Here is a 17,953-nt window from a genome sequence, read left to right as displayed (position 1 = left end):
TTCTACACAATTAGAAAGCACAAACGGACATCATTTCTAGATTCTGATGAAGCTTTTCAATCATTTCCAATCACAGGTTTAGGAATTCATCCACCATGTTCTTGCTGTTGAGCCTGTGCTGGTTCAAGCATCACAGCCCAGATGGCCAGTGGTCTCTTCTCTGGCCAGCTCCTTAGGGGTCAGCCTGGGTTTCTTGCTGGTTTGTCACTGCCTCACACTCTCTGCCCCTGACACTGAGGGGGCAAGAAACAAGGGTGAACCTCTCGGCTTCCTCCTGAAACTGCCCTCCTCACAGTTTCTCAGCTGTGACTTCCAGAGTCTTCTTTTTGAATTCTTGACTGGGCAATCACTTTCCTTAAACCAAGTCAGGTCTCCTGAATTCCTAAGAGGCAGCAGAGCATAGGGGGAGCCTGTGGGACTTTGGGCTACAGATCATTAATTAATTATCCATGGGTCTTACTGAGCCTTGGTTTTCTCATTTGTAAAATGGAGGTAATAAATCTACTTCACTGGGAATCTCTGAGGATGAGATAAAAGAACATGGGTGAAAGGACCTGGCATACTGTAGGAGCTAAAAGTGCATCCTTTTCCTTTTTCCTTCTCTTCATCTTCCTTCCCCACTCAGCTGCCTGCAAGGCACTGTCTCCTCTCTCCTGATTAGGTGTTCCATTTACTCTCTTTGCAAAGGAGATGCAGAAAGCAGATTTAGCCACATGTCTGTGCATTTTCCTGGAGAAGCCTTCACAAGACCACTTTGCCTTTTCCATACTGGCCCTGTCTGAGTTGTTCTAGAGTCTTCACATTTGGGAAAACATCTGGATGTCACCTAATTTTCATGTTGCATCTGGACGTGTCTCAGAGCCACACTGTAACTGCACGCTGAGAATCATGTCATTTGTTCTGGGGCAAGCCTAAAGGCGGCTTTGTGGGGGTCTACACGTAGGTGCTGGGGTGGCCCCAGAGGAAGGAAGAGGGAACTCGGAGGGCCTGCAGAGATGAGGAGTCAGGTAGGATCCTATTAAGTGGGTTTCACTGAAGGCTGTTGACACACTTCTCATAAAATCCCCGCTTCCTGCTATTTTCACAGGAGAAAACATGATGAGGGCTGGAAATCAAATTAAGCAATTAAGTAAAATTCCCCAAGTCCCTTGAGCTATTCCTCTGAATCCAGGGCCCTGGGATAACACGGCCTGTCAGCCACCCCTGTTTCGTACCTGTCTTCCATCTCCATTCTGCAGAGGAAGCAGGAAGAGAGCAGAGAGATGATTCCAGAAGTGCTGCCATTGCTGGTTTGTCCATCCCTCCCGCTCTGGCGCTGGCTCCGCACCTTCTACCCTCCACTGTCTCTTCATCCATCTTTCTCCACTTTATTTTTGTCCACCCTTATGGCTGTCATGGGGCTCTTGGGTCATCTTTGTCATCATAAAATGGGTTCCAAAGTGTGCTCTGTGGAGGGCTTCCCTGGTGGCGCAGTGGTTGAGAGTCCGCCTGCCGATGCAGGGGACGCGGGTTTGTGCCCCGGTCCGGGAGGATCCCACATGCCGCGAAGCGGCTGAGCCCGTGAGCCATGGCCGCTGAGCCTGCGCGTCCGGAGCCTGCGCTCCGCAACGGGAGAGGCCACAACAGTGAGAGGCCCATATACCAGAAAAAAACAAAAAACAAAGTGTGCTCTGTGGAATACTTACTTGAGAATGTGCCTCAAAACAAACAAACAAACAAAGGATCCCTGACCAACTGCCAGGAATGGCACACACTGTGTCCCTCGTGGAGATTCTCAATTTGTGTCACCTATTGAGAGCTCTGAAAAATTCCATAATAAATGGTTTAACATTGTTTAACTAGTTTTTCCCAAAAACTTTTTGATCATGGACTCTTTCCTATGAACTCCCAAGGAACACCTATTAGCAGGGTTTGGTGAACCACACTTTGGGAAAAGCTGGCATGAACAATGTATTATTTGTAGAAATGCTGTGAAGTCAAATTCGCTAATGAGAAATCTGGCATCAAAGGCCTATGGAAAAATGTGTGTGCTGTGCTTTAATGAAAGTGTGACATTCGTGTAGATCAGAGGTCCCCAGCCCTTTCACCACCAGAGATCCTTTTTAGTTCTTTCCTCAAGGGATTCCATGTTTTGAAAGCTTTTATCTACCCAACATACTACATTTATTGAATAATAATTTGTCCTTTGAGTTTTATTCATCAAAGACATATTGCTGCCAATTAGTGCTTCTGATCAGTCAAGATAACCACTGTTACCACACGGAGTTGATATGACTCCAGCCCAAAGCAAATAAACTTAATGTTTTATTTAGTCTGGGAACCTCATTGAGGTAAATGTATGATTTCCGTTGGGCTTTTTGAAATCTTGAAAACAGCTTACAGACCCCCCTCTCTGCCTTCCCAGAGTGCAGGGTGGGTGGGAAGCAGGACTGTGTGTGGAAACCCCAGGAGGACACACATGCTTGGGAGGAAGGCAGGAAGGCAGAGGTTATTGGGGCTGCCCACGGACAGTGAGAACAGGTGGGGGTGAGGGGGACAGCGTGAAGCGGCTACAGTCCCTGGGAAGCCCGAGGGTCCATGGATTATGGGGTCCAGATCTTGAAGAACAGAGGAGAAGACACCGGCCAAAGGCACACACGTGGGGCTCCCCAAATGTGGGCAAGAACCTGGGCAAAGCGTATGCACCCCTGTAGCCAGGTACCCGGAAGAGCTGGGGAGGAGGCCGGGGCCCAGGGGAGGGCAGGGTGGGGTGGGCGCTCTGCCAGCTGCTCTCCCCGGGCCTCCCCAATACCTGATAGTTTTTATTATGAGCTACTAGGAGGTGAGTGAACTCAGTTTGGCCGCCCTCGTGGTTTTTGATGGAGCCCTTGAGGGTTCGAGGCCCCTGAGGTACCACCTTCTATTCTGCGGCTGGCTCCCTCCTACCCCGGAAGAGCCTCGTGCAGACCTAGCGGCCTGCTCCCGCGGGAGACGGTGGGCATCCCGGAGCCCGGCCTCAGACGCCGGGGCCCATGGGCTCCTGACACAGGGGCTCTCCTGGTGCGTTTGAAAGGGGATCAGGTGCCCCGCGATCCGGTCTCCACTGGACGTTGCACAAAAGCTGTCGGGGCAGCTGTGGGTGCAGCGGGGTGGCCCCATTCCCTGCAGTGAGAGGGGGCTCCTCTATGGGAGGGAAGTGCTCAGGCCAAGCCCTGTGCAGCCCGAACCGGCCTCCATGGGCCGGATGCCCAGCCCTGTCCAGACACGGCCGTGGACCTCAATACCAGCCTTGCTTCTCGGCTCTCTCCTCTCATCAGCCAGGACGTTTTCACAGAAGATATACAATCTGTGCCTGGCAGAAGCCCGGTTGCAAAAATAAATCTTTCCCTGAACATTTTCCAGGCCCATTTTAGAAACAAATCTGGGCGATGCCTTTTACTCATTTCCAAAGACAAACAGCCGACGCCTGAGGCGTCTATTCGCGCAGAAATGTTTCAAGAATGGAGGATGGGATCTGCCCTCAGAAGAGCCCCCCCCTCTTTGAGGGTGTGAAAAAGCCCACCCCGCTTTAAGCCCTGTGCAGCCCTGCAGATTGTACCCCCACCAAACCTCTGCCGGGGTCTGGGGACATAGGTGGGAGGGAGCTCACAGGCCTGGGCTCCAGAACGGTGCAGTCTCGCAGGGGGGCCTCCCCCTCCCCTCCCCTCCCCCGCCCCCTCCCCTCCCCTCCCCTCCCCTCCCCCTCCCCTCCCCCTCCCCTCCCCCCTCCTCCCCTCCCCTCCCCTCCCCCTCCCCTCCCCTCCCCCTCCTCCTCCCCTCCCCTCCCCTCCCCTCCCCCTCCCCTCCCCCTCCCCTCCCCCCTCCTCCCCTCCCCTCCCCCTCCCCTCCCCTCCCCCTCCCCCCTCCCATCCCCCTCCCCCTCCGCCCCACCCCTCCCCCTCCCACCTCCCCTGCCCAGGTTCTCCCAGAGGTGGAGCCTTCCTGTGGCTTCCTGAAGCACTGACAGCTGCAGAGGCTACAACCTCCCCAGAACCCACCCACCCATTCTCTCAGTAAACATTTACGCTGAGCACCTGTTAAGTCAGCATAGGCACCACGCTAGGGGCTTCGGATTCAGCGTGAACTGTGCCCACAGGCCGGCGCACGATGGGCCCTCCGTCCTCGAGGCAACCACTGAATGCGTGAGTGATGGGGCCGTCACACAGGGCTGTAGTTTTCTGTGCTCTATCACGGCATTGTCTCTTTGATTTTTACAACAGCCCTGTGAGCTGGGAAGGAAGGAAGGGCGGGAGGGAGGGAGAAAAGGAAGTTTCTATTTACCCGACCAGTGCCCGATGCTTTTACATGCACTATCTATTTATCTATTTAATCCTCCCAACTATACTATGTGGTAAGAAGGTACCTCGTCCTCACTTTCACAGGAAAAATAAAAACCAAGGCCCAAAGGAAGTGCCAGAGGAAGGACTGACCCAAGGTTGGTCTGATTCCAGAGACCCAAACTCTCTTGCGCACAGGTATACTCACTCACACACACCTATACACGCATCTGCTCCACCGGCCCCTGCTCCAAGGATACCCAGTGATTGACCCACACACCGACATTTACTTTCCCTCATTGGTAGGGATATGTACCTGCTCTGCACCCTGAGTGCTCCTCTCTGGGCTTGGGGACCCAGTGCAAGCAGGAGAGCCCAGGTCCCTACCCCTAGGTGTGCCACTGAGCATCAGAAGTGTGGCTAAATCTGAAATGAGATGTGCTATGAGTGTAAAAAACACACGGAATTTCCAAGACTTAGTAAGAGAAAAGGAATGTAAAACATCCTGTACTTCATATGGATCACATGTCGTGATTATGTATCTTTTAGATATATTGGGTTAAAGAAAAAATGTTTTTAAAAATAGTATTTCCTATTTCTTCCTTTTTTAATGTGGCTATTGAAACATGTAAAATCACTTATGTGGCTCATGTTTGTAGCTTGTATTATATTTCTGAGGAACAGCTCTGCTCTACATGGAAAGACAGACTCTAAACAAGTAAACAAATACAGAAGAGAGGTGATTGCAAATAGAGAAAAGTGCCAGAGAGGAAATAATGCAGGCGGTGCGCTGAGAGGGGCTGGCAGGTGGACATAGGTGGCCAGGACCTGCTGGTCTCCCGTGGCAGGTGGGGAGAGGCAGGAGGCCCTTGTAACCATGGGGATAAGGTGTTTCCCACGCTGGGGAGGTGCCAGGGCCTGTGTCCTAAAGAAAGGAGCCGCCATGCAAAGATCCAGAGGGCTGTACAGACTCCCACTGTATTCTCACCCCACTGAGCCATGAGTCCTGGAGCTGCAAGGACCCTCAAGGTCACCACCTCCGCCTCTGGGTTTCAGAGGGTTGGTTTTTACCGAGGTCTGTTTACCGATGTAGGACTGGGTGACTCTCATGTGCCTGCCCCGGTATTGTTTACTCCACAGAGGTCCTCTGCATGCCTGTGACGGTCCAGCCAGCAATAAGCTCTGGGAAAGAAGTGGTGACAAAATCAAGTCCCTGTTCCCAGCAGCTCATAAACAAGGGTGAGGTGGCTGGAGCCAAATGGGCGAAGAAACATATATGTCAGGAGTGGTAGGTGAAAAAAAATCAAGGAGAGAGGGTGGGTGGGACTGTGTTAGAGAGAAGGTGATATTTCATCAGGGACCTGAATGAAGTCAGGGAGGGAGCCCTGAGGACACTGAGGGGAAGAGCATCCCAGGGATCTGGAACAGCGATTACAAATGTCCTGAGGTAGGAACCTGCCTCTCAAGTTCAAGAACAGCATCAGGCCAGGGCCCTGGGGAAGAGTGACCAAGGTGAGGTCAGGGTGAGGACCTGGATGGATTCAGAGTCACATGGATATTCTCTGTAAGTGGCAGTTATGATTATCATTATTCTTATCATTACCACAGGTTTCCTAGAAAGATGACAACTGCCACCATTCACAGGATCTTCCAAGATGAGGAGGTCCTCTGGCCCCAAGGCTTGGCACAAAAGAAATGGATGGCCTGTGGCTGGCTGGGCACACACTGTCTTATGCTCAGTAACTTGTCTGTGAGACAAACCATACAGCGAGGCATTTGGACTTGGGGGGAGGGGGTCTCGGGGTGGAAGTTTGGAGCTGTCAGAGGGGCAGGTGGCCCAAGTGATGACTCAGCGATTTTCTACAATTAGGGAGCCAAGGCCCTAGTGGCTTGCTGAGGTTCTGCTCTTCCACCCTCTCCCATCTGCCCTCTAGCCCTGGGTTTACCAGGCCCCTCCCCTGCTCAAGAACCCACCATGGCTCCCTATTGCCTGCTGTTTTGTTCTTCAGTTGACCCTTTGCCACAGTGATCACTCATGCCCCTCAGGTCTCCCTGTCCAGTGATGATTTGCCAAAAAATGTTGGCTAAGACTGCTAGAGGAAATTACTTGTTTGTTTGTTTTGGGTTTTTTTTTTTTTTTTTTTTTTTTTTTTTGCTAAGAGGGAAAGACCTGCTTTATGAACATTTTTTTCCAAAGAAAATGATCCTTCTGAACTTCTCTGAACCACAAAGCCAGGGCTGCCTTGGCTCTCTCGGCACCGTTGGGAGTGCTTCCCTGTCCCGCAGGGTGTGGCAGGCCCCAAGAGGCTGCGAGGCTGCACTTCTGCGGGCACAGCTGTGCTCAGCAACCTGGCCTGGACTCGGAGGCCCTCCACAGGAGGCTGAGGGCTATTCTGACAGGCTTTTTAACATAGCAGGGTGCATTCAAAAACACTGGCCTCCCACCCCATCTGCATTCACTAAGCCAACATTCACTGAGGACCTACTGTGTGCCTGCCACTGTGCTGTGGCCTCACTGCTCAAAAGTGGTTTCTGTAGGGGCAGGCTTATTCCAGATAGGCTTCTAGTAAAGAATGTCCATCACCTGTTTTTTCGGATTCCTTGTAGAAACAGAATCATTTTTTATAATTAATTTTTATTGGAGAAGAGTTGCTTTACAGTGTTGTGTTAGTTTCTCCTGTACAACAAAGTGAATCAGCTCTACATATACATATATCCCCTCTGGATTTCCTTCCCCAGAAAACCATTCTTTTGAATCTAATAACCACAGTCCACCAAGTGTATAAAAATCTTTCCATATTCCATCACATCTCATGATGCCTGTTCTTTGGTCTCTAGGGGAGCTCCGGTGTCCTGAGCCTTCTGTTTGCTCTTAATCAGGAAGATGGGCATCATTCCATAGCAGTTTGCAAATGGGACTCGGAAAGGTAAGTGACTTTCTTAAGATCACACAGCCACACAAGCTGGAGCTAGGGTGAAGCCCCATGCCTGAATCTACAGGGGTCTCCACTTCGGATGCACAGGGAAACACTAGGGGAACTTTTACAACTGCCAACCCTGCAGCGACTGCCCCCAGAGGGTCCGATTTAATTGATTTAATTGGCAGGGCCTGGGCAGTGGTAGGGGGCAGGTTAGAGCGCCCCAGGTGATTCTAATAGGCTGCAGGAACTGAGAATCACTGTGCAGAGCCTGTAGCACAAGCACACTGGCCCAGGCGCAGAGGAACCTCCCGGCTCTGCCACTAACTTGCTGTGTGCAAAGCCCATAACCCCTCTGTTCTTCAGTTTCTTCGCTTGTGAAAAGGGAGATCTCTTTCAGGGTCTCTTTCACATGTGGGATCTGTGAGTCATGGGGTAATGGGAAGACGCTTGCCCTCAAGCCCTCAGCGGGGTGTGACTGCGGGAAGGGGCTTGGGGTCCTGGCCCTCCCCGCCCGAGGCAAGTGGGGAGAGCGGGGCTCCTCTCCTAACGTGATTCTCAGAACTCTTCTCTGTTCTCCGTTCCCGGTGGTGAAAAGCGTGTTGCGGAACAAACAGAACTATGCCTGTTTCCCAAATGATGAAGGTGAGTTCACGTCCTTGGGTGGTTTTTCAGTGTTTCTGAGACAGAGTTCACTTTTCTTCCGGGACATGGGGCGCACTGGGACCTTAATGGGTGAGGTTAGGGGCTGGGGAGCTGTGAGAAGCCCCTCCTCACACCACAGCACACCTAGTACTAAAGTGGAGGGGCTCAGAGAGGTCCAGAGTCGGGCGGCGGTATGGCCGAGGCGTTGAGAATAAGAGGGCAGGAGGGCTGGCCTGAGCCCCCAGGAACTGCCCGAAGCCCCCCTTCTGGGAGGAGGGAGGCCACGCCCTTGAGCCCTGGAGGGGCAGGTGTCACTGCACCTTCGGACTGAAGTGAGGGGGCGGGGACTTCCCCGTAGAGGGACAGGTACCCCTGTCGTGTGAGCTGAGGCCCCAAAGATGGCCCCGGCGTTCTCTCTCTGACTCAGAGGATGTTTTTCTCCTCGTCGGCACCTGGTTCAGGGCCGCCCGGAGGATGCGTGTTGACGGGCCAACGTTCCCACTACAAATGTGGGCCCCGGAGGCCAGAATTTCTTTTTTTTTTTTTTTTTTGCGGTACGCGGGCCTCTCACCGCTGCGGCCTCTCCCGTTGCGGAGCACAGGCTCCGGACGCGCAGGCTCAGCGGCCATGGCTCACGGGCCCAGCCGCTCCGCGGCATGTGGGATCTTCCCGGACCAGCGCACGAACCCGTGTCCCCTGCATCGGCAGGCGGACTCTCAATCACTGCGCCACCAGGGAAGCCCCAGAATTTCTTGATTAGGAAAAAGTACTTCCTGCCGGCAGCGCCTCAGGAAGTGGATCATAAAAGTTCTTTTCCCCGCGCTCCTCTTAGTGCGTGGGGCCTCTGCGTCCAGGGCCTGGAAGGCGAACCCGGCGCAGCCAGGACAGAGCGGCGGGCCCTGAGCGGTACTGCGGAGCAGCGGCTCCTCCCCAGCTGTCCCAGGTTGCCGCGTCAGGGCAGTAGTGGGTGTGGATCCGCTCCGCGACTTTCAGGCGCAACAGTTAGCAGTTTCCTTCCGTTTCCTAGCTCCCAGGCTCGGAAGGAAACCCCTTCGGTTGTGTGCGAGGACCTTTTCTGCTCCCTGGGGTCCAAGGAAGTGGAGCTCTGGGCCTCAGGTCACCATGGCACTGCCGAGACCGGCTCTTCACTCGTCTTGGTCCCTGGGGGGCAGCGGCGCCATCGAGTCCTGGTGCAGCCCCCAGGTCTTCATGCCCTGTCCCTGCGGGCAGTCGTGGCCATCCCACCCCGACGCGACTCCTCCCCCTTTGCCGAGACCACCACTGGCACAGTCGACTCCCCTTTTCAACTCAAGCCGCCACTCTCATCCCCGCTTCCCTCTGGAACCAACAGATGGCTCCCTCTCCCCCGCCTCAGGGGCCTAAAACATAACAGCTCTTTACTTGCGGAGTTGGGGTGGGTAGGTGAGAGAGTGCACCCTTTCAGAAACCCCAAAATGACCTCTGCTTCCGAGAATGGGAAGCGGGGAAGGAGAAAGAAGAAACTCTATTCTTCCTTTGGGCATTCAGAGCAAAAGCATTAGCGAATGCCACTTCTACCCCACACCCACACGGCTGAAACCAAACCAAAGACCAATTTTTTGGTTGTACTAAATTGCTCACCTTGTTACATTAGCCTCATTTCACAGACAAAGAAACCGAGGCTTAGAGGGTTTAGTTACTTCAACTGCCACTTGGCCTTGGGTCAGAGTTTGCAGAGATACCTGCCTCACCATTTGCATACTCGGTGGGACCAGTGTCAGGTTGTGGGCACTGCCCCAAACTGCGTCCGCTCGGCTCTAAGCAGTTACTCACCTGCTGGGACACACCCTCCATTACAACTTTAGCCACAACCAGCAAACGGGTAGGACTTGACCAAGAGACAATTACATTCCAGCCACTGAAGGCAGAACTAGCTAAGCCTCCTTCAGGAATGCATCACCATGGCTTAGGACTCTACAGCTTAGGTGTGCTTGATATTGATCACCTCTCTTGGACCAGACACCCTGCTCACAGTTTTACGTATATTATCATATCATCCCCACAAGAATCCTACTATTATCTTTGCTCTCCAGATAAGGAAAAGGTTGCTAAGAGCTCTGAGTAACTTTCCCAAGTCCTGTAATAAGCTGGTTGGCTAAGTGGGATATGAGCCTGAATCTCCTAATTTTAATCCCCTGTTCTTCCCATAATGTATCAGTGAAGATAACTGGGAAATTTCATTTTTCAGAGAAATAAAAGCAAGAGAGGGGAATGCCAATGTTCACTCCTTCCATTTGTGGTGACACACGGGTAGACAGTGGACCACAGGGAAAGCAATCAGACGTTTCAGTCTCAGGAACTCAGAGATGGGAGAGCAGCCACTACAGTGGTTATTCCACAAAGGACCAGCAGGTAGCACCATTGCACAACAGCTGCGTACCCAACAGCTCAACTCAGACCAGAATGGGAGGATGCAGCCCGGAGGAGTGGCCTGCTTTTCATTAAGTCACTCGAATGACCTGGTGAGTCTAATGAGGCTGTGTCCATGCCCAGCCATGGCTCATACTCTCCTGATGTCCAGAGCTGCTCTGTGAATAAGGAACTCAGTCAGCTCCTGTCCATTTACTAACCCATCTATTTAGCAAAGTTATGCTTTGTACTTTGTGACTATTTAAAATATCTTGACTGTTAGATCTTCTTTTTTTAAGTTTCTTTTATTTATTTATACATATATTTCTGCCTGCCTTGGGTCTTCGTTGCTGCGCACGGGCTTTCTCTAGTTGTGGTGATCGGGGGCTGCTCTTTGTTGCAGTACGCGGGCTTCTCCTTGCAATGGCCTCTCTTGTTATGGAGCCTGGGCTCTAGGCACACGGGCTTCAGTAGTTGCAGCATGCGGGCTTCAGTAGTTGTGGCATGTGGGCTCAGTTTTTGCAGTGTGCGGGCTCAGTAGTTGTGGTGCACGGGCTTAGTTGCTCCGCGGCATGTGGGATCTTCCCAGACCAGGGATCGAACCCATGTCCCCTGCACTGGCAGGCGGATTCTTGACTGCTGCACCACCAGGGAAGTCCCAGATCTTTTAATATAATATGATCTGTTTTTGAAAAGGTTGTGCTTCCTTGTCTAGAGGTGCAGGGAGCAAGGGTGAAGTTCTTTAATGAAGGTCCCTTTTGGCCTGAGGAGGTGGCAGGGAGAGGTGCTGGGTCTGGGTTGAAGGTGAAGGGGTCAGTAGTCATGCAAGTGCAGAGCCACGGTTTGACCAGATTGAGGGCCTGGCAGGCAGCTTTGTACAATCTACCCATGGCCTCTGTACAGCATCAGGGACTTGAAAAGCTTTGGAACTGGAGAGAGGAAGGGAGCGAAGTGGGTAATAAACAGCATTTCTCACATTGTTGATGGACACAGTCCTCTCCATTGCTAACCTGGTTCTTGGATTTTGGATGTTCCTAGGACGGGCATGGTGGGCAGGAGCCAGGGGCCCAGGAAGTCTCCAGGTTGTGGCTCCACCTTGGCTCCAAGGGTGTCTGTCACACACTCTGCAAATGCAGGCAGTGTCAGGGCCCCTGACACTCGGGAGAAACAGGAAGTCAAACCAAGGCCCCAGACTTTGAAATGTGAAGAGATGGGTCTTTCCTGACGGAGGGAAGTAATGGGGCAGGCAGAGCCTTGAGTGGTGATGTCCATACAGGGAACACACAATCCCAAGTGTGATATGCCCAGGATTACCTTCAAAGAGCAGGCAAAGTAGAAGGAGTCTGCTTAACAACCTCTGAGAAGTCAGAACTAGGCAGTGCGCCGGGATAGGAGTCAGAGAAGCACAGGCTGTAGGGCAGTGCCGGCTGCCTGTAGCCCAAGGAAACAGATCCAGGGGCAGGATGGAGGCTGGCTTCCTATGGAGGGGCCAGGCAGGACCTCAGGCTGAGTGCTGAGTGCACCTCAGAGTGCTGATTGCTGAACTCTGACCTGTCGGCAAGGACCGACCTCAGTGAGGGAGGGTCCAAAGCTCTCAAACAACGTTTTTTAGTTTTTATTTTCTCTGAAACCTTAGCCCTTTGTACAATGAATAGTCAGTATTGGAGAATTTTCTGGAAGGAATATGGGGTGCTGGGCAGAGATCCTAAGCTGTGTTGAAGAAAGTACAAAGTGGCATGACAGACTTTGTGGATTACAGCTTTTTTTTTTACCAACCTCTTGTCTTATGCTGACAGGTGTCCAGTTATTTTTATAACTACCACACAAGATCTGTAGAAAATGAAAAACAAGTTTTTTTAAATGTCATATAAAAATAATTGCTATGACTTATTTAAATATAGTTACAAAGGGAGTTCATACCAGAATTTGCATTCAAGTATCATTACTATACTATACTATACTATAACTCAGAAAATTTTTCCTTCTGCACAGCCCTCTTATGTGGAAGCATAACATGTCATAAGCAGTTCTGTAAGAAAACATAAAAGTAGATTATCAACAAATAAGATTAATAAACATAGCATAACCTCTATACACTGTAGAAATATTTATGTTTACTTAATAATTGAGATTTAAAGGGCTTGGAATATTTTTATGTGTCTTGCATATCATTGACAACTCAAAGGGCCTTCAGGGTATTAAAATCTAAATTCTAGTCTGTGTACAGATGATGCCAGCTCCCAAGTATTATGGGCTGACTTGTGAACCACCCCCAAATTCATATGTTGAAATCCCAATCCCCAGTACCTCGGAATGTGATTGTATTTGGAGACAGGTTCTGTACAGGGATAATTAAGGTAAAATGAGGTCATTAGTTGAGACCCCAACCTAATACGACTGTGTTTGTATGAGACGAGGGAGTTTGGAGACAAGATACACAGAGGGAAGACCCTATGAAGACATAGGGAGAAGACAGCCATCTGCAAGCCAAGGAGAGAGGCCTCAGGAGAAACCAACCCTGCTGACACCTTGATCTTGGACTTCTAGCCTCCAGAACGGTGAGAAAATAACTTTCTGTTGTTGAAGCCCGCCCTATCTGTGGTCCTTTGTGGCCCTGGCAAACGAATACACTGAGTTACACAGACTAATGGGGAAGAAGCAGTAAGGATAGAAGGAGCTAAGATTGCTTCTTTCAGCGATAAATCCCTTTTCCCAGAATAATTTGTGCCCGTTCTCTTTTTTTTTTTGCGGTACACGGGCCTCTCACTGCTGTGGTCTCTCCCGTTGTGGAGCACAGGCTCCGGATGCGCAGGCTCAGTGGCCATGGCTCGTGGTCCCAGCTGCTCCACGGCACGTGGGATCTTCCCGGACTGGGGCACGAACCCTCGTCCCCTGCATCGGCAGGCGGACCCTCAACCACTGTGCCACCAGGGAAGCCCCTCTTTTTTTAAAAAATAAATTTATTTTACTTTTGGCTGCATTGGGTTTTCCTTGCTGCACGTGGGCTTTCTCTGGCTGCAGTGAACGAGAGCCACTCTTTGTTGCGGTGCGTGGGCTTCTCATTGCGGTGGCTTCTCTTGCTGCGGAGCTCGGGCTCTAGGTGCACAGGCTTCAGTAGTTGTGGCTCGCGGGTTCTAGAGCACAGGCTCAGTAGTTGTGGTGCACGAGCTTAGTTGCTCCCTGGCATGTGGGATCGTCCCAGACCAGGGCTCAAACCCGTTCAAATTTCAAACATGTTCATTTGTTTCTATGTGACTGTATACGGTTTGAAAGTGACAGTCACCCTTCTGAGCGAGTCCCCTGTCTCTTAAAGATTCAAGGCCTGTGCTGTGCCCAGGCTGGGACTCCAGTTTGGGAAGATAAATGAGCAGACACACCAGGTCCTGTGCCCTGTGGATCTCTGATGCATGCATCTGGGCCTGACACAGGGAGCCCTGGGGGCTTGGGCAGGGCCAGCCAGACAGCGAGGTGAATTCCAGGCCCTGAGCCCAGCTGCAGCAAGCTCCGCAAAGCCCCTGAGCAGGGCAGGGCCGGAACAAATGCCAAAGGTGGTCAGGGAGCACTGGCCGTGTAGGTGTTGCCTGGTCCCTGCCAGCGTCTCCCACCTAGAACTGGACGCCTGGTCAGTGCTCTATTTTGAAGACAGTAGCTAACTACTGACTAATTGTTTTTAAAATAAATAGTTGGTGGACTGAGTAGTACTTTTCAAAAATTGGTTTTGTGTGGATGGGCTGGATTCTCCTAACACACAAAGAAGATTTTCTGGGGGAAAAACTCCAGAATCTATAGTTCTAGGCGTATGAGGTTGACAGGCCAAGGAGAAGAATTAATTATTTTAGAGCTCTATTGCTTGGCAGTTGGCATCCTGCTGGCATCGCTGCATACAGGTACCTGAACTTTTTCTACAGTAAAACCATATTAATTTGAAATCCAAAGAACAAAAAGAAAAATTCTCCAGCCCCCACTGGATTTTGCATTTACCAGGTTCGGCTTATCTCAGCACTTTTATTAAACAGTAAAAAAAAGGCATCTGGTTGGTTGGAGCCTAGCAGTGGCTTTGAAATAGTCTCTATTTTTAATTAACCAAGACTGAAGTAATGAGGTTTTACTGTAATTTGGTATGATTTAATTAACTCTAACTTCTCATCAGGCCTTAAACCTCCCTGCTCCAACCAAGACAGCCCTCAGCCAATTGCTTGGATTAGGTGTTTCCCAAGACAGTGGAGCCTCTGGGAAGGCTGGCCTTGCTCTGCCCCTCAGGGCAGCAGTGGGGACCCCACTCTTGCTCAGCAGCGTATGGAGTAACCTGTTTTTCTGGGTTTTTTATTTGCCATTGCTGCCAACTCAGCATGTCTGCAGGCTTGTCACCTTCCTCTCCCCCTGGGTCCCCTGCCACACGTGGTTCATCCACAGGCTCCGAGGCTCAGAACTGCCCTTAACAAGGCTTCTCCTTTTCCCTCAAACTGTACCAAACCCTGTGACATCTTTCTTCTTAAAGCCTGTCCATCTCTGTGGTTGCCCCTCCATGGTCCTAGGCTCCCTGCCCTCTTTCTTAGCCTGCTCAATCCTTTCCCTTTTCAAATGACCCTCTCGTTCTTCTGCAACAACACTCCCGTAGCTGCCCAGGGCCCATCAGAGGGTGTCCTTGTTCTGCAGAGCTCCAGGAATTGGTGGGGGGGCCTTGAGGTGAGGATGAGGGGACAGAGGGGATGGAGGGAGCCTGGACGAGCCACTTTGTTCTCCCCATCTCTGCTCTGACCAGAGTGGCCCTTCTTTCTCCTTGGATTCATGCCTGAAGCTTCTGGGTAATATTTGATGTGGCAACCAAAGTTGTGTGTTGCTAAAAATAAGTTAGAAAACCACTGATATGTACAATAGGACCTCCAGCTTAACAATCATGACCCCAAACCATGCAACAAAGGCCGCCTCTCTGTTCTTTTCCACTTCTCCCTCTCTCCAAAACCACTCACCCACTGGGTCTTGAGAGCATCTTGTCATTTCGTACCTTCGTACCTGGAATAAAAGGCCCCTCTTCTCCGTCTTTCTAATTCCTAGTTATTGAAGGCCTAGCAGAGACCTCACCTGCCTCTGACGTGGCTGTGTCTGCCCTGACCGCTGGTGCCGGAAGGCTCTCTCTTTCATCCCGCAGGCCCCTGCTCCTCTCCCTGGCCTCAGCTGGATGGACCAGGGGACGCTTCATGGGCCTCTGGGGCCTGGCACAGAAACACGTGCCCGCCAGAGAGTGTGGGATGGAGAAGTGAGATTGAGCCATTAGGTGACCGTGACTGATGCCTGGACAGAGGACCACGTGGAGCCCAGAGCCACTTGTCAGTCAACATTGGGAGATAGGGGTACAGAGGCTGTGGGTAAACTGAGAGAGGTGGTGAGCAGAGGCAGGAGAGTGAGGAGGATGGATGGGGTGAGGGGGCAGAGAGAGACCCGATTCTTGTCCTCATTTGTGAGACCCCCAAGGAGGCCTTGCAGCAAACCTTCCCTTTACTGGAGCCCACTTGCTGGGGCCTCTGTTCCTGCCAACAGAAGAGCTAGTTCACATCTCCTGGACTGGACCTTGAGCACCTCGAGGGCAGATGCTGTGTCTCATTCAGCTTTTATTCCCCGCAGCACATACCACGGGAGCAAGGCAGGGAGCGTGCATAAGGGAACCGGCGCTACCGGCCTGCCTCGAAAACACGGTGTGTTTGAGCTTTAATGCCGAGTGTGTGCAACGCAAGCCTGGGTAAGGAGTTATTCAAAACCCATGGGCACTTCACACCCACCAGGAGGGCCATAATCAAAAAGATGACAGTACCAAGTGTTGTTAAGGATGTGGAGAGATCAGAACCCTCATATGCTGCTCCCGGGAATGTAAAATGGTGCGCCAGCTGTGGGAAACAGTCTGGCAGTTGCTCAAAATGTTAAACATAGAGTCATCGTATGACCCAGCAGTTGTACTCAAGAAAAATGAAAACATACATCCGTCCAAAAACTTGTACATGGATATGCATAGCACCATTATTTATAATGGCCTCAAATTAGAAACAACCCAAATGTCCATCAGCTGATGAATGAATAAACAAAACGTGGTGTGTCCATACAATGGCTTCTTATTTCAGAATAAAAAGGGATGAAGTACCGATACATACTACAACATGGATGGACCTTGAAAACACTGAGCTAAGTGAATATGCCAGTCGCAAAAGACCACACTTGCTTCCATTTATATGAAATGTCTAGAATAGGAAAATCCATAGAGATAGAAAGTAGATTAGCGGTTGCCAGGACCTGGGGTTAGGGGAGAATGGGGAATGACTGCTAATGGGAACGGGCTTTCTTTTGCGGGTGGTGAAAATGTTCTGGAATTAGATAGTGATGATGGTTTCACAACCTTGTGAATATACTAGAAACCCACTGAATTGTACACTTTAAAATGGTGACTTTTATAGTGTGTGAATTATATCTCATTTAAGAAAAAAACATGGGCAGCCCTAACGATTGAATATCTAAGCACTAAGCAGCAGTGATGGCTAATATGGTCAAAAGAGAGACAACCAAACATGAGCCTCCGTTGGAAGAAGGAGGCTCCACCACCTGTGAAGGAGCTTTGCCAAAAAAAAAAAAAAAAAAGGGAACCTGAGTCCAGTCAAGCCCGTAGCTCCAACACAAACTTACAGGAAATAGAGAGGCAGAGAAATGTGTAAAATGACACCACGGGGAAGTAGTCCAGACTGCAGGAAACTGTATTGGACAAACAACTCAGTTACTTCAACAAATGAATTCCAAAGGAGAAAAGAAAAAGAGACCATGGGGGAACACACAGATTAAAAGAGACAAATCAACCAATTGCTCTGTGTGGAAGTTACCTGATCCTGAGTCAAATACCCTGTGTAAAAGAATTAGGGCATTTGACACTTTGGAAATTTGAACACTGACTGGATATTTGATAATATTGAGACATTATTATTATTCAGATTTTTCCCCAGCTTTATTGAGATATAATTGGCATATAACACTGTAAATTTAAGCTGTGCAGAGTTGATTTGATACACTTACATATTGCAATGTGATTACCACCATAGTGTTAGCTAACACTTCCATCATGTCATATGATTTCCATTTCTTTTTTGTCTTGAGAACGTTTACGATCTACTCTCTTAGCAGCTTTCAAGTGTATAGTACAGTATTGTTATCTATAGTCACGATGCGGTGTTAGATCCCCAGAACTTATTCATTTTCTAACTGGAGGTTTGTACACTTTGACCAGCAACTCCCCATCTCCCCTGCCCCCAGCACCCGGTAACCACCATTCAGCTCTCTGTTTCTCCAAGTGGTCTTTTTAGATTCCACATATAAGTAAAATCTCACAGTATTTCTCTTTCTCTGTCTGACTTATTTCACTCAGCATAATGCCCTCAAGGTCCATCCCTGTTGTCCCAAATGGCAAGAGTTCCTTCTTCTTATGGCTGAATAATATTCCATTGTATAAATATAACACCTCTGGGGCTTCCCGGGTGGCGCAGTGGTTAAGAATCTGCCTGCCAATGCAGGGGACACAGTTTCAAGCCCTGGTCTTGGAAGATCCCACATGCCGTGGAGCAACTAAGCCCGTGCACCACAACTACTGAGCCTGTGCTCTAGAGCCCGCGAGCCACAACTACTGAAGCCCGTGTGCCTAGAGCCCGTGCTCTGCAACAAGAGAAGTCACTGCAA

At 50.5% G+C, this 17,953-nt stretch overlaps 1 protein-coding gene across 1 annotated transcript; it reads left to right on the top strand.

Moving 5' to 3' along the window:
- The first annotated feature begins 3,214 nt into the window (after positions 1 to 3,214).
- On the top strand, positions 3,215 to 13,122 carry LOC131752164 (uncharacterized). Its single transcript, XM_067030621.1, has 7 exons — positions 3,215 to 3,345; positions 3,977 to 4,160; positions 7,134 to 7,222; positions 7,812 to 7,858; positions 8,886 to 10,359; positions 12,659 to 12,804; positions 13,044 to 13,122. Exons 1-5 carry the CDS (start codon positions 3,215 to 3,217, stop codon positions 9,239 to 9,241), a joined length of 807 nt encoding a protein of 268 aa, XP_066886722.1. The 3' UTR covers positions 9,242 to 10,359; positions 12,659 to 12,804; positions 13,044 to 13,122.
- The last annotated feature ends 4,831 nt before the right edge of the window (positions 13,123 to 17,953 follow it).

Source organism: Kogia breviceps, chromosome 3 (assembly GCF_026419965.1).
Source record: "Kogia breviceps isolate mKogBre1 chromosome 3, mKogBre1 haplotype 1, whole genome shotgun sequence".
NCBI classification, from domain to species: domain Eukaryota; kingdom Metazoa; phylum Chordata; class Mammalia; order Artiodactyla; family Physeteridae; genus Kogia; species Kogia breviceps.
This window is presented reverse-complemented; position numbering and strand designations above follow the sequence as displayed.